The sequence below is a fragment of the Cygnus olor genome, chromosome 26 (assembly GCF_009769625.2).
Source record: "Cygnus olor isolate bCygOlo1 chromosome 26, bCygOlo1.pri.v2, whole genome shotgun sequence".
NCBI classification, from domain to species: domain Eukaryota; kingdom Metazoa; phylum Chordata; class Aves; order Anseriformes; family Anatidae; genus Cygnus; species Cygnus olor.
The window spans coordinates 788,045-801,349 of record NC_049194.1 but is presented as its reverse complement, the minus strand read 5'-3'; the positions used below and the strand labels follow the sequence as shown (position 1 = coordinate 801,349).

The window sequence follows — 13,305 nt, the reverse complement described above, 5'->3', positions numbered from 1 at the left end:
GGCACCTGCATCAATTCAGTTTGAACCAATTGAGCGTGGTTACAGTGGCAGCGGGTCTCTTAGGAACGCAGCATTCATTTTGGAGCAGCAGCCCTGTGCCAGCCATCAGTCAGACCAGGGCAGGAGCGGAAAAAGTAATCTAAGCCGCTTCCGCTCTGCTGTGTAGCACGGCAAGACACAGGTCTAGCATTTCGAGGATGACAGCCTGAAGGGCAAAAACTTTTAAGGACAGTTTGGGTTACAGTGTGATGTATCGGAAAACATCCTCCACTACTCAGGGAAGAAGAGTTTGTAACTTGAAGCATGCAAGAAATGAGTCAAGGACAACTGAAGGAATTCAGCAACCAGCACTCATCTGACTTCATAGACTTGGTAGCAAGTAGATAAAATTAACAGTTATTGCATGCATACAGGAGAGGAAGAAAAGGGCAGTTTGCTTTGATGCAAGGTAGAGAAACCCAAACTGCAGCAGTTAATGAAATTGCAATACAGTACCTTAATTAAACAAACACAAGCGTTTTAACTCCTGCACTACTCTTGGCAAAAGACAATAGCCATCGCAAATAAAAGGCAACATCTGCTAATGTGAGTAGATGGCAGTACTTTTATTAGCCATTCTGTTCCACGGAGTCAAAGAAGTCCACACAAAATTGCAGATTCTCCAATCGGTGGCTTATGCACATTGAATCTGTGGCTGAATTTCCGATTCACAGACACTAGCAGGAATTGGTCTCATTACGTATCTCCTCTTTAGACACAGAGAAATGTTTTGGTACTGAAGTAGCTACATGCAGTATTTTAAAACTTGCCAGCTGTTACGAGTCAGATTTCTTATTGACACCCATCCAGGCAGCCCAATTTACCCTGCCCCATGCTGGGCACTTTCCTGGCATTAGACTGGTGGAAGCACCTACTATTTGGTTATCTACAGAGCACAACTCCACTTCTGGAAAGATTGTGGAAATGCTATTGTGCTCTAAAAGCCTTTGGAAAGCATTTTATATCATTTTCCCCCCACTTCCAAAAGGGGGCTGCTGTATTAATACCTTTTAAGGGATGACTCGGATCAGGTAACTTTGCACGATGTAATTACACCACCCTCAACTGGTACCTTTGTTTTTCCATCTTACTCTATGTGATCCTAAAACCCAAAAGGTAAAGCTTTAGCTTTCAAGCTAAAACTCAAAAGCAGAGTTACAAATACCCACTTCATCAATATGGGAATCCTAAAGCAGCTTCACCTTGAATCAAGTACTCAAAGACCAAACAGCAGTTGCAGGCAGGTGAATCTCACGTGCCATCTGAGAACTGAAATGCGTGGAATTTTAAGAACATACAGCCACTTGTACAAGTAGCAGAAACATCACATTTCAATTTTTGTAAGCAAAATAGTTTTAATTGCACTAATGTGTATGGGAAGAAATCATTCCTTATCCAAGCTCAAAATGGCTTTTAGCATTCAAGTGCTAATTAGACTTCTGCATTCGTTACCATTTCAAGCATTCCTCAACTGGCAGAAGCAGCCTCTCTTCTGCACACACAATATTCATCGTTTATGTAAATACTATCTGATAGCTCCCGTCAGATGTAGCCGCTTCACTACTGAAGTTTTTACAGATGCACTAACAATGTAATTAGGCCACTTAATTCAAGGTTACAACAATACAATTTAAATTCTTCCTCAAAGTTGACCTTACAGACAGGCTACCTTACCTACCCTCTGTCCACCTCCCCCCAACCCCCCCCCGGACATTTTTTGTAGCTTTAGCTAGGCAATACACAACAAATAACTAAGTTTTTCTTGTATGCCTTGGCCACAAGCTAATATTCATCTTTTTTCCCCACAAAAGTACTACAAAGATTCATTTTTTTTCCACATTCCAGTATTTTATTCTAGCTCAATTGGCTTAAATCCTTGATCCATTGACCTACATAAAAATCAGTAACAACACCGCTTAAAGCTCTTCATCTCCACTCCAGTCTAAGGTTGTCCTTCTTGGTCTTCCCTGATGCAGTTCATTGCTGAAATAAAATTAAGACAGTGAATTTTAAAGGCAGGGTCTATGTACATTTTCATCTTCAAGCTACTGAAGGCAGATTTTACCACTTTAAGAATGGTACTGTTAAAAAGTAACAGAGAAATCTTTTGGTTCAGGAAAAGCTCCTGGGATGAAGGTCAGACTGAAATGAGATGCTACCTGGCTGACAAACCCGCATCTTGGTCCTGCTTCCCTGGAAGGAACGCTCTCCTTGCTCAGAATCCCCACTCAGCATCCATGGTGGGCGTCCATCTTCTCTTCAGCCTGCCAAAGCAAAGGTGCATTAATAATAATATAAAGCAGAGACTTTACATCGCCACCCACCTCCCCCAACACAAGTCACATCATATACGAGGGTTTCACAAGCCATTCGCTGAACCCATCACATCACAGAAGCACAGTCTGGGAAAACTGTTCCAGGGCTGGCTGATGCCTTTGATATGCCAGCCAATGTATCATTTGATCCCTAAGCAGAGAGTTAACCACTTTGACATGGCTGCTTAGGAAGTGTGGGCTATGGGAAAAAGTTAATGGCAACAAGTAGGATGGCAAAGAAAGCTACAATTAAAGTGAGCAACTTAATGAAGTCTAGAAAGAGTCTCAATAGATGAACACATATCAAGTCAGGGAATTCGGTTTCCCATCTTGCTTCCATACCTACTAGCAAGACATGACTGCATGCCCAACTCTGATCTGTGGAACTGAAGTTGTGCCACAAGCCAAAGGTTGCATACGGCATGGGTTAAAATTTTTCCATCAGTTGACCAAAATTGTCAAAGGAATATTTCACAGGTACATTAGACTTTCAAATGAGCTCTCAACAAGAGGAAGGATGCGGACATGAGCAAAAGGAGTTACCTCGAATTACAGGACTATTTCCACATATGAACTAGCCAAGAGAGCAGCTTTCGTCTCAGAGGTTTCTGTTGGAGGCACAACACTTCTTTTCTCCAAGGACACTGCAGTTTCCATATGCTAGCAAAGAATTCTTAGAACTTGTAAGGCAATGACAAAGCTAGCTAATTACGGCAATTTACCTACCATTGAACACTCCATCAAGCTAGTAACTAGTCCAGTTACTAAAGGACTAATTCCTCACTACAGCTTTTCAATGCAGGGTATTTCAGTATTTTAAGGAAACATCAATTATCCTCACTAACACTGGCATTCCCTCAACTTCTGCTGACTTAGGCTTTGAGTACTAGAACATCCTAAGGTATATGCTTTCAGTCACCTGCCTCTACAGGCAAGTCTGACTATTCTTATGTGAAAGTATGTCGACAAATTCACATGGCAAGACCGGTTAAGATTAAATTCTAGCAACTGTTCAATACATCTGGTTTGCTCTTGTACTATTCACTGCTTTTCTCCTCTCCTCTGGCATCCTCTACATAGACTGTTCTCCGTCTTCAAGGATTGTGTTGTGCAATGAAATGTAAATGTCAGGAGCAGAGTTCATTTCAGACGGTCTTTTAATAGGCTTCGTAAAGCCAAAGAAAACTGTATACAAGAATCCTTTACCACTTCAAATACAATATCAATGGAATATGCATATTTCTTCCAGTAAAAAAGGACAATATAAATAAACATTTTCAAGAACCTCTTTTATGGTAAGTTTGCAAGTCTACTTCTGGGTAATTTACATCATTACAACAGTAAAAATACCGTTATGCAGGTTGAACATACAAGCGAGTTTCTCTTTAGATATATCAAGGTGGTTTGCCTTCCAATTTGTACCCAGGCTGCATTCCTACCTTGCTACACTAAAGGAATGTTACAAAAGACGAAGGTAATGCACTTAAAAAAAAAAAAAGAAAGTCCACAGCTTGTTCAGCTTCTAGTGAACATTGAATTAAAGGTCCTTTCTATCTCAAAAGAAACTGAATTGGGGCCCCAACTTTAAAAAAAACACCTTGGCTCATCATGAAGGATAAAATAAAATCTGAAGTGCTTTCAAAAAAGATTAAAAACACTTGAAAGCAGAGCTTTCTTAAAGAAAAGTCTAATTAGACCATCTTATATCAGAAGCTGTCAGGCTGTGTTTGACAAGATTAGAACTGATAATACTACAAAAGTGAAAATACAAGTAGATGTACTACACAATAACGATTTCAGCGAAGCTCCAAAAATCTTTATAAATACAGCCATTGGAAGGACGATCTTGAGTCAGGAAGGATTTTTACTCGTTGTGTGTAGCTGAGGACAAGAAGCAGGCACAATTGTAAAGGCACTGAAGCATAGACAAGTTCCAGCATTTTACTCCCTTGCATTATTCCAGAAGCTAGTGCGCTACAATGTAAGAGAATTCCCCCACCCTTGAATAAAGTTTGTTAGGGCTTCTGAGTTTTGGCTTAGTCTCAAGCTCGAAGAACGTATTTAAAAAAAACTTGCTTTGCCTTAGATCCAAGCACTCCTACACATGCATTACAAATTAGAAATTTAAATGGCACAACCACGTCCAAAGCCTGACAGATTGGTTCTTACGGGCAAGAACAGAAATAGTGGCACAGTCCAACTGAGCCTTACAGTATTTCCAGACTTCAGAACAGGGTCAGAAGATTTAAGAGAGTTCCTACAGCAACGTACGCATCATTCCCATTTGAACCAAGACTTACCGTAACTGTCATAGCTGTCTCTGTAGGATCCTCCTGAAGACCTGTCACCATAGCCACCTTGACTCCTGCTGTTAAAAAACGATCACATGCTTTATACTTGTTCAACGGTTTCTGCAGCCTGTTGACATTTCCAGCTAACAGGCAATGGACATCAAGAGCTTTATTACAACGAGCCACAGTAGGAGTTGCGACAGCATTACCTGCTATTATAGTAGTCTCTGGAACCATTATATCCTCCACTTCTGGAGTCAAATCTGCTTCCGCCATAGCCTCTGTCTCCGCCTCCTTGAACAGACACCAGGTTATGGTTTTTCTTTAGCATTCTGACAAATGTCATCATCATTTCAAGAAGTACAAGTCATTCATGCACACTCACCTCTGGAGAAGCCACGGCCCCGACCTCTGCCGCCCCGGAAAAAGCCTCTGCCCCCAGAAGAACCCCCTCTGTATCCACGAGATCTGTTCTCTGATGACTTTCCAGCTTGATCAACTCTGATCTGACGTCCATCTACAGACTAACAACCAGGAAACACACAAGTCAGATTGCTATTTCACAGTTATACACCTTTACTTCTAGTTAAGCAGTACCAGAATTTGCTAGTTCTTATGAAAAATGGTTTTATTAAATGCCACAGATAAACCAACTATACAAGTAAACCAACTTTCAAACAGTTGTCAGTCTTTTTGTAACTCCATAGACAAAAAATACTGCAACGCTACAAAACTTTAGTAACGCACACTCTGCTGTATTTTTTGTCTATGTTTTGTTAGAACACTAGTATTTATCCATTTTTCCAAGCAGTATTGAACAGAACCACACCTTCCAAGCTTCAATTATGACCTTTCGAGGTAAAAAAGAAGTCAGTTCCAAGGCCTCCTTACCTTTCCATTCATGGCCATCATTGCATCTTTAGCATCGTCTATGTTTTCAAACGTAACAAAGCCAAAACCTCTGGATCTTTGAGTCTCTCTGTCTTTCACCACAACAACTACAAATAGGGAAGAAAGAAGCACACATCAGCACCTGTGCAACCTATGGGACCGACCAGCCATCGCGGTACTCGGTGCTGCAGCCTTACCTTCAGAGATCTGTCCGTATTTAGAGAAGACCTGCTCCAACGACTGCTCATTGGTGTCAAAACTCAGCCCGCCGACAAAGAGCTTCCCCTCGTCTGATGCCATCACGACCTGCAAAGCCAACACACCGCGGTCAGCGCCGCACAGACACGCTTCCCCACCGCCTCAAGCGTTAACCTCGGCTCCCCACCAGCAGCCTGGCGCCCTTAACGGACCCAGCTCCCCCGAGTGACCGCTGCGGAGCCCGGAGGAGCCGCCGGGGCCGGGCCCGAGGCTGAGGCCTCCCGAGGGACCCGGGGCCGCCCCGCCAGGCCCTGAGGGCCCCGAGGCCCCGTCAGGCGCGGGGCCGCACCGCGCATGCGCGCCGCCACAGGCCCCCCTCATCGCCGACCCCCGCCCGGCCGCGGGACCCCCGCCCCTCCCTCCCGCCCCGCCCCCCCGCGCAGGCGCAGTGTGCCGCCCCTCCTCCCGCCCGCCGCCATTTTGCACGGCCGAGGCCCGTCGCCATTTTGTTTCCGAGGGCGCACGGCGGCCCTCCCCGCGTCCCTTCCCCCCCTCAGGGGCCCACCGAGACGGCTCCGCCCGGCTCCGGGATCGCGCGGAGGGCACCCACACCGGGCCGGGAGCCCGGCTCCGGAGCCCCGTGCCCAGCCAGGCCCGCTCCGGCCACGCACCACCGCCGGCCTCGCCGCCCTGGCCCCCCAGGCCGGCCGCAGCCCGCCCACAGCGGCGGCGGGCGCTTACCGGTGCTGCGGAGCCGCAGGATCCACGCAGCGCCCCCAAAGCTTCAGCACGATGAGCGCCGAGGCTGGCGGGGCGTCGGCTTATAAAGCTTCGCGCGGGGCCACGCCCCCCTCATGCATATGCAGATCGAGCCGCCGCCGCAAGGCGGGGCGAGCGGCGCCGCCAAAGCGCCGCCGCCTGATTGGCTCGCGCCTCATTAATATTCATGAGGTCCCACCGCGCTGCGCGGGGAGGGGGGACCGAAAACAAAACCGCTGCGTCCCCCCCCGCCCCCCGTCCTCCCACGTGGGGGTGGGGCGTGGATGCCGGCGCTGATTGGCCGGCAGCCCGGCGGCTGTCGGCCGGGGGAGCCCCTGTGAGAAGGAAGGAAGTGGAGGCAGCCGATTGGCCGCTGGGGGCCCCCGAAGCCCCGCCCCGCCCCGCCCATTGGCGGCCCGCACGCCGAGGGGGCGTGGCGGCGCTGCCCCAGTTTCGCGCCCTTCGCAGCAATGCGGCGGCCGCAGACAAAGGGGCCGCCTGAGGGGGCTGCCGCCATCTTGGGCCCGGCCTGGCCCCGGCCCCGGCCCCTCGCCCGTTCCCTCATCGTCAAGGCCGTCTCCGCGTGTCCCCGCCGCCCCTTCATCCCCAGTGCCCGGCGGTCGCCCTGTGGGGCGGGAGAGCCCCGTTACTGGTTCCAAAGCACAAACATTTTAATTAAATAAAAATAAAAATCAAAAAGAAAAACTTCTCAGTTTTGCACTGAAGTGGTTAAGGGCCCAGACTGGGGGGTTCTAAGGTGAAAATACCTCTGTGTTAAAGGCTTCCCACAGGGCCCTGACTGAGGTGAACGTGCACTTCTGCATGGGACTGCATTGGTTTGAAAAGCGCTACCAATTTCCCAGCTTTTCCCCCCAAAGCTGCAGTTTTGCCTCAAAACTGCCACCGTGCATTGCGGAGGCCGCCACGTCCCTCCCCTGCAGCTCGCAGTGCCCGGCCTCCCTCCTTCCCCCCGACACCGCCACGGCCACGGGCATCCTCGGCGCAGGGCAGCACGGGATCAGTGACACCGGGGGCGTTCGCCCCCGGGCACCGTCACCGATTTCCTACCTGAGCATGGAAACGGAAAGAGTCAAAAATAAACCACAGCAAAATGCAAAGTTTTCTGCCCACCATGGTTCCGAAAAGCAGCGAGTGCCCGCTCCCTGCTCTCAGCAGGGCTGTTCCTCTCTGCTTTGTTATCACACCGACTGGGACCTGCAGTTTGTTTTGTACACAGCCGGGTGTAGTAATTACGAGATGCAGAGGAATCTCGGTATTGCTCTCTGCCCCAATCTCTGCTGCCGTACGCGCTATTTTAGTTTAGTTTAGTTGTTGCTGTTTCGTTCCTCCTCAGCAGCGGCACGCCGTCTGCGGGCTCGGTGCTGCGGCATTACAGCACCGGAGCTGTGCTGAGCTCAGCACCAGCAGGGACAGCACCACAGCTGGGGTGCTCAAAACATGTAAAAATACAACACTGATGAGACATCAATCTAGTAGTAGTAGCATTTTCTTACTGGCAAAACTGTGAAAAAACTAATTAACTTCCCAGTCCTGAGAGCAGAATACAAACGTTAAGTAATTATAATAATATGCATCATATATACGATCTACTGGTAATGAAATGCACATGATACACTCTGCAGTAAAACGAGAAGAAAAGGTTCAACATTTGGAAAATATTAGAGCAATAGTTAAAACCGAGATGAAACTCTGAATAGTAAGATAAAGTAGTACAATATTTTGTGCAAATAAAAAGAGCGCTTCCCAATTTGAAGAGAGTCTGAGTTACTGAACAAGCCCAGGTTACCTTTCAATTCTGGCCAATTTTGCGTGGGGCTGCGTGGTTTTTGCCTGTGCACCAGCCGTGGTCCGGAGGAGCGAGGAGGGTGGGCTCGTGAGCCGCATGAGACCGCAAATTGATTTTTGCCCTTCAAGAGGGAAGATGACAGCGCAGCCCTGAGCTCACGTCCCCAGCATGGCATTCTGATTAAATTAGGGACACGTTAACATAAGCATTTCTGGTCCGTGATAAGGGCAGATAAAGTGACCTTGACACATGGAGCTGTTTCTCTGCGCTGCTTCAGGGGTGTTTTAGTCCTAGCAGGACCAAAGGTTGTGGGGACGGCGTATGGGGATTGCAGCTCTCCCTGTGGGACCGGTGTATGGGGACTGCAGCTCTCCCCGGGGGACCGGTTTATGGGGATTGCAGCTCTCCCCAGCAGAGGCTGGATCTGTCCACAAAAAGCAGGGGGCATAATGCTTTGGGTGCACATCAATGCCCTTCCTTTGACACCGACAGAGTTGCTCTATTAACCAAGATCGCCTGCGCTGCCCCCGCTGCCGCCCCAGTTCTGCTGCTCTCGGGAGGTTTCACGTGCTCCAGATCTGCTCATTCCCCGTCTGACCCAGGGCGTTAGGCGCAGCGTCTGGCACTGCAGGCTGCAGGCAGCTGCCCCTGCTCCGAGCCGGCGGTCGTGCCCAGCACGACGGGCCCCAGGATGGATCCAGGACAGGGAAACCTCGACGCACACCGCAGGGCTACCTACAGCTGAAACCGACGCTGGGAGTAGTAGCACAGTAAATACCTTGCCCGGCAGATTTCGCAGGTTGTTAGGGCAGTTAATTGGGCGTAACGCCTGCTTTGCCTCCCTGGAGCAAACCTCCCTGCAGCAGAGGCTGGCACCGGCCCTGCTCGATGGGACAACGAGGGAACGATGCAGAGAGGGAACGATGCAGCAAGGAAACCATGCAGCAAGGGAACCACGCAGCACTAACATGTGCAGTGCTCTGCAGAAGGGCTGCACGCCTGAGCCGCCTGCACAGGCTCAGGCTCCTGCGCCCAAGCCCATTTTCCGTCGCCTTTGGGTGCCCAACGAGAAGGGACAGCGGTGCTCGTGGTGACCTAATATGGTGAAAGCGCCGTGGCTTCGTCAAGGACTCCAAATAGGCGGCTCGGACTACGTGCTCCTCAAAGCGGAGGCCGTGCCTTCACGTCTGTAGGCTGTGGTGTGCGATCATCGCTCAGTCATAAATCACAGGAGGCCGGAGGGACTGCGGGGATCAGCTCGGCTGTTGAATCATGCAACCCCGCTCCTGACAGATGTTTGTCTCACCCTTTTTTTGTTGTTGTTGTTAAAAAAAAAAAAAAAAAGCCTCCAGTGACAGAGATTATGGTACCAAACATGGTATAAATGATAATATTTATTTCCTGAAGGCAGCACACCAGCCCTTGGCGCCACGCTGAAATACGCGAGGTGGGCAGTGACGGAGCTATGCTGAATACCTGCCCTTCTGTCCTGCCTTCGCTGCAGCCTCCACATCCAGCCCAGGCCTTTCCCTGCCACCCTGGGAGCCTTGCCAGGGGTGCACCCCGCAGCCCTTCCTGCAGGCTGGGGGTCCCCCCTGGGACTTTTTTGCAGGGGCTTTCCTCCAGGCCTCCAGGGCCAGTCTCACCCCGCAGCACCGAGCACTCCGGGGTCTGCCCAGAGCCACACGGCCCGAAGCGGGGAGCTCCAAACCTGAGCAGCCCCAAATTCCTCTGGGTGCCGTTGCCTCCAGCGAGGGCTGGGGAAAGCAGCTCCCAGGAGGGTGGGGAGGAGCACGGGGGCAGCGGGAGGACGTGGGCGAGCACCCCAGGGCTTTGGAGGAGCACCCAGAGCCCGCTTTGGGGCTCCGGCTTACACAAGCTGTGCAATAGCAGGATGGGAGCGGGCACAAAACCGTCCACGTAGCCGTGCTTCTGCACTCCGCCATCGTGTTCCTCCCCCGAGCCTAAGCAAAGCGCCGGGACCACCCTTCCTGCACGCAGCCGGGGGGTGCACGCCGCTACCACAGCGCCTGCCAGCACAAACCGCCCGGCAGAGCCGCCTCCTCGCCCTTTGTTTCTGCCGGGATTGCAGGGAAAGAGGAACGGAGGCTGGCCCGAGCCAGGGGTCCCCTCGCCAAACCCTTCCTCCCGGCCGTGCCACGGAGCAGGGGCTTGCACGGCGGGGGGAGCACGCAGAGCCCTGTCCCTACAGAGCCCCCGGCCCCTGCTGCCCCACGGCACTGTCAGTGGTCTCATCGCCAGCCTTGGACTCGGAAGCACAGAGCGGAACGCTGAGCTGGGGCTGAGCTCAGAACGGGCGGCCCCGAAACCCGCAGGAAAAAAATATTCCCTCCTCTCTCACTGCTTTCCCTAAGGGAGTTGCTTATCCAGCTTTGCAGCTTGAAAAAAAAAAAAAAAAAAAAAAAAGGCCCTGACGCAATCAGGCTGTTGCCATGGCAAGAAACGTTGCTGCTGCATTTCCCTCTGTGATTTACTGCGACTAGGACTTAGCAAGTTGTAGGACAAAGCAACAGCAAGCGACGGGATCGGCTCCCCAGCAAGGCTTGCAAAAGCTGCACGAAATCGGGGCTGGCACACATTGCCCTAAGGCAGGAGGGGGGGAGGGGGTCACGGCAGCGTGGGGGACACCCAAACCTGAGCATTGGGAAATGAACACACTTCCCAACCGCCCCAGTGAGAGCTCAGCCTCTGCCATTCCCAGCTTTCTTCCCCCTCGTGCGTTTCCAACCCTCCCTGGGCAGCGAGCGAGCAACCACCGCGATCCCAGTCCCAGTTCCCCATTGCGCAGCGGGCACGGTGCCGTTGCCCTGGGGGGGAATAGGGGGGGGTGCACCCGCAGAGCGGACGAGGCCAGGCTGCACACAGGGATCCGCAGACCCCGTGCCGAGGGATCCAGCCCGAGAGCCCCTGCCCCCTGTGCCAGGCTGGCCCAGCACCTCGGGAGGAGGGAGAGATGCGGACCCCAGGAGCCCAGCCTCAGGACACAGCCTCTGCACGGCGTAGAAACACAGGGTCCCTGCACAAAGTTGAGAACCAACTGGACACCAGCGCTGCATCGCACCAAAAAGTCACCAAATCCCTTTTGGGGCGCACCGCAGCAGGCGCCGTGCCCTGCCTCCAAGGCGTGCTGCCGCTCACCCGCGCCAAGGACGCGGCCGGACTCTGCCCACCTGCAAAGTCGGGGCGATGCCCACGCGCCCCAGCCCACCTCCGTCCCAGGTGTGAATTTGGGGCATTTTGCGAACACTTCACACATTGCAGAGCGAACTGGCAGCGGGGTGTGATCCCGAGGCAGGGATTTGCACTGAGGTCGGAGCAGTCGTTTGTTTTTTTTTTTTTCCATCCTAGCTGCAAGGGCGGATCAGATCTCACACCACCAGCAGCTCCGCGCTGCAGCGAGAGCAGCCTCGGCTCAGCTATCACCTCGGGGGCCACAAGGCTCAGCCCCTCCTAACTCTGTTATTGGGCTTTCAGAGGGCTGAGCCGCTCCAGCTCTTGTTCGCCTGCGCGGTGGCTGCAGGTTTGGGGTCCCTTTAGGGCCCTCGGGAACATCCGACAGCTCCAGGCTCCCCGCAGAGCCCATGCCTCCGCACCAGCCGTACTCTGCTTCCCTCCCAGGGCTGGTGAGAGCCTGGGGAGCCCCCCTGGGCCGAGGGCAGGCGCCCCTCGCTCCCCACAGCCCCGTCCCACCCCTGCATCCACGCCGGGAGCGCTTCCAGGGGCCCCTGCGCCAGCTGCGGCTCCTTCTGGCGTGGAAAAAGCAGCAGCAGCAGCGCGGTTCTCTCCCACCTTCGCTCCTGTCAGCCTACCAGCTGTATTAGGGACTCATCTCGGTTATATAAGCTCTCATTAATCATCATCTAAGAGTATTTGCAGCATAGTAGTTCTTAAGGTCAGGAGATGCTGCCTGAGGACACCACAAAAAACTTCCAGCAGGCAAACGCCGGGTGACCTTGCAGGACACAGGCGTGGGGATGCAGGGAGATTTTCATCTCGGTCTGTAGGAAGAAAAAAAACTGCCAGGGGCACCATTCCTCCACCCGGCAGGAGGTGAAACATGCACTGGGTGAGCCAGACGGGGTGCAGGAGGGAAACGGGGCTCTTCCACCCCAGCCCCTTCCTCACCACCACTCACCCCGCAGGCTGGAGCAGCGCTGCTGCGTGCTGCGGTGCTTTGCAGCGGGGCGGGGGGCTCGTCCCCTCCTGCCCCCATGTACGGGGACCCTCGGTCTCCCTGCAGAAGGGCTCCAAGGCCCCGGCTTCCCCCTGCCTTCTTCTTGCTGACCACGAGGATGTGACCTGCGCTCCTATTCTGCGGCTGGTGAGGCTGAGGGTGCGTAAATCACCCGGAGACGTGCAGCCAAGCAGCCTCTCCCGAGCGGGTTTGGTGCTGCCGACTCGAGGCACAGCGACACAAACCAGGATTCTGCGGGGGCAGCCACAGCCCCGGAGCCCCCCAGAGCTGCGGCATCGCCCACCCAGCCAGCCCCGAGGCTCCCGCACCGCGCCGGGGAGCCCATCCTGCACCAGCCCCCTTCGGAGCCCCCCTGCGACGGCGCCGGGCTGTAACCCAACCTCTCCCCAGGCAGGAATGAGAACCGACAGCCGAGCGGATTCCTGGCTGTCTGGGTCACTTTCTCCCCGCGCTGCCTCTCGGCCCTGCCCGCAGCTCCTGCTCCTTTTTCCCCCTTTAAGGCAGGGAAACGGGTCGGGGAGGTTCCCCCACGCGGGGGGCAGGCAGAGGCAAGGTCCCTGCCTCGAGCAGCACCGCGCCTGCCCCGGAGAGCTGCGCCCTCGCAGGGGAGGGCCTGATCCTGGCACGCACCCAGTGCCGCGAGCCAGCGGGGCTGCACGAGGACGAGGGGAGCGGGGACCCCCGGCAGCCCCAATTTTTGGGGTCGCGCCGCCAGCCCGAGCATCCTTTGTCTCTGCGGCTGCCGCCCCGTCGCGCTGCGCCCTCCGCTCGTGCAGGGCCTGCGGGGGG

General features: G+C 53.4%; 1 protein-coding gene across 7 annotated transcripts; it reads right to left on the bottom strand.

Moving 5' to 3' along the window:
- Positions 1 to 1,865: 1,865 nt before the first annotated feature.
- Positions 1,866 to 7,580, bottom strand: LOC121060163 (cold inducible RNA binding protein). Of its 7 annotated transcripts, XR_005814753.1 has the most exons (8): positions 6,476 to 6,620; positions 5,734 to 5,842; positions 5,537 to 5,643; positions 5,031 to 5,169; positions 4,855 to 4,939; positions 4,655 to 4,722; positions 2,199 to 2,303; positions 1,866 to 2,022 (listed from the first exon to the last, which is right to left on the bottom strand). XR_005814753.1 is itself a non-coding variant. In XM_040537688.1 (7 exons), exons 2-7 carry the CDS (start codon positions 5,834 to 5,836, stop codon positions 4,219 to 4,221), a joined length of 516 nt encoding a protein of 171 aa, XP_040393622.1. In that variant the 5' UTR covers positions 5,837 to 5,842; positions 7,562 to 7,580; the 3' UTR covers positions 3,494 to 4,218. The 7 variants fall into 7 exon arrangements, 5 of the variants coding, with proteins under 5 accessions (XP_040393622.1, XP_040393626.1, XP_040393627.1 ...); XR_005814752.1 differs by lacking the exon at positions 6,476 to 6,620 and having other exon boundaries at positions 4,655 to 4,719; XM_040537688.1 differs by lacking the exons at positions 1,866 to 2,022; positions 2,199 to 2,303; positions 6,476 to 6,620 and adding exons at positions 3,494 to 4,235; positions 7,562 to 7,580 and having other exon boundaries at positions 4,655 to 4,719.
- Between the last annotated feature and the right edge of the window lie 5,725 nt (positions 7,581 to 13,305).

Excerpts from the sequence above, each read along its gene's own strand:
- LOC121060163 (XM_040537689.1), bottom strand. The coding sequence starts at position 5,836 with ATGGCATCAGACGAGGGGAAGCTCTTTGTCGGCGGGCTGAGTTTTGAC. Across the intron at positions 5,170-5,536 it reads TGATGGCCATGAATGGAAAG|TCTGTAGATGGACGTCAGAT; the intron begins GTAAGGAGGCCT and ends CCTGGTTGTTAG. Across the intron at positions 4,723-4,854 it reads AGAGACTACTATAATAGCAG|CAGGAGTCAAGGTGGCTATG; the intron begins GTAATGCTGTCG and ends GTTTTTTAACAG.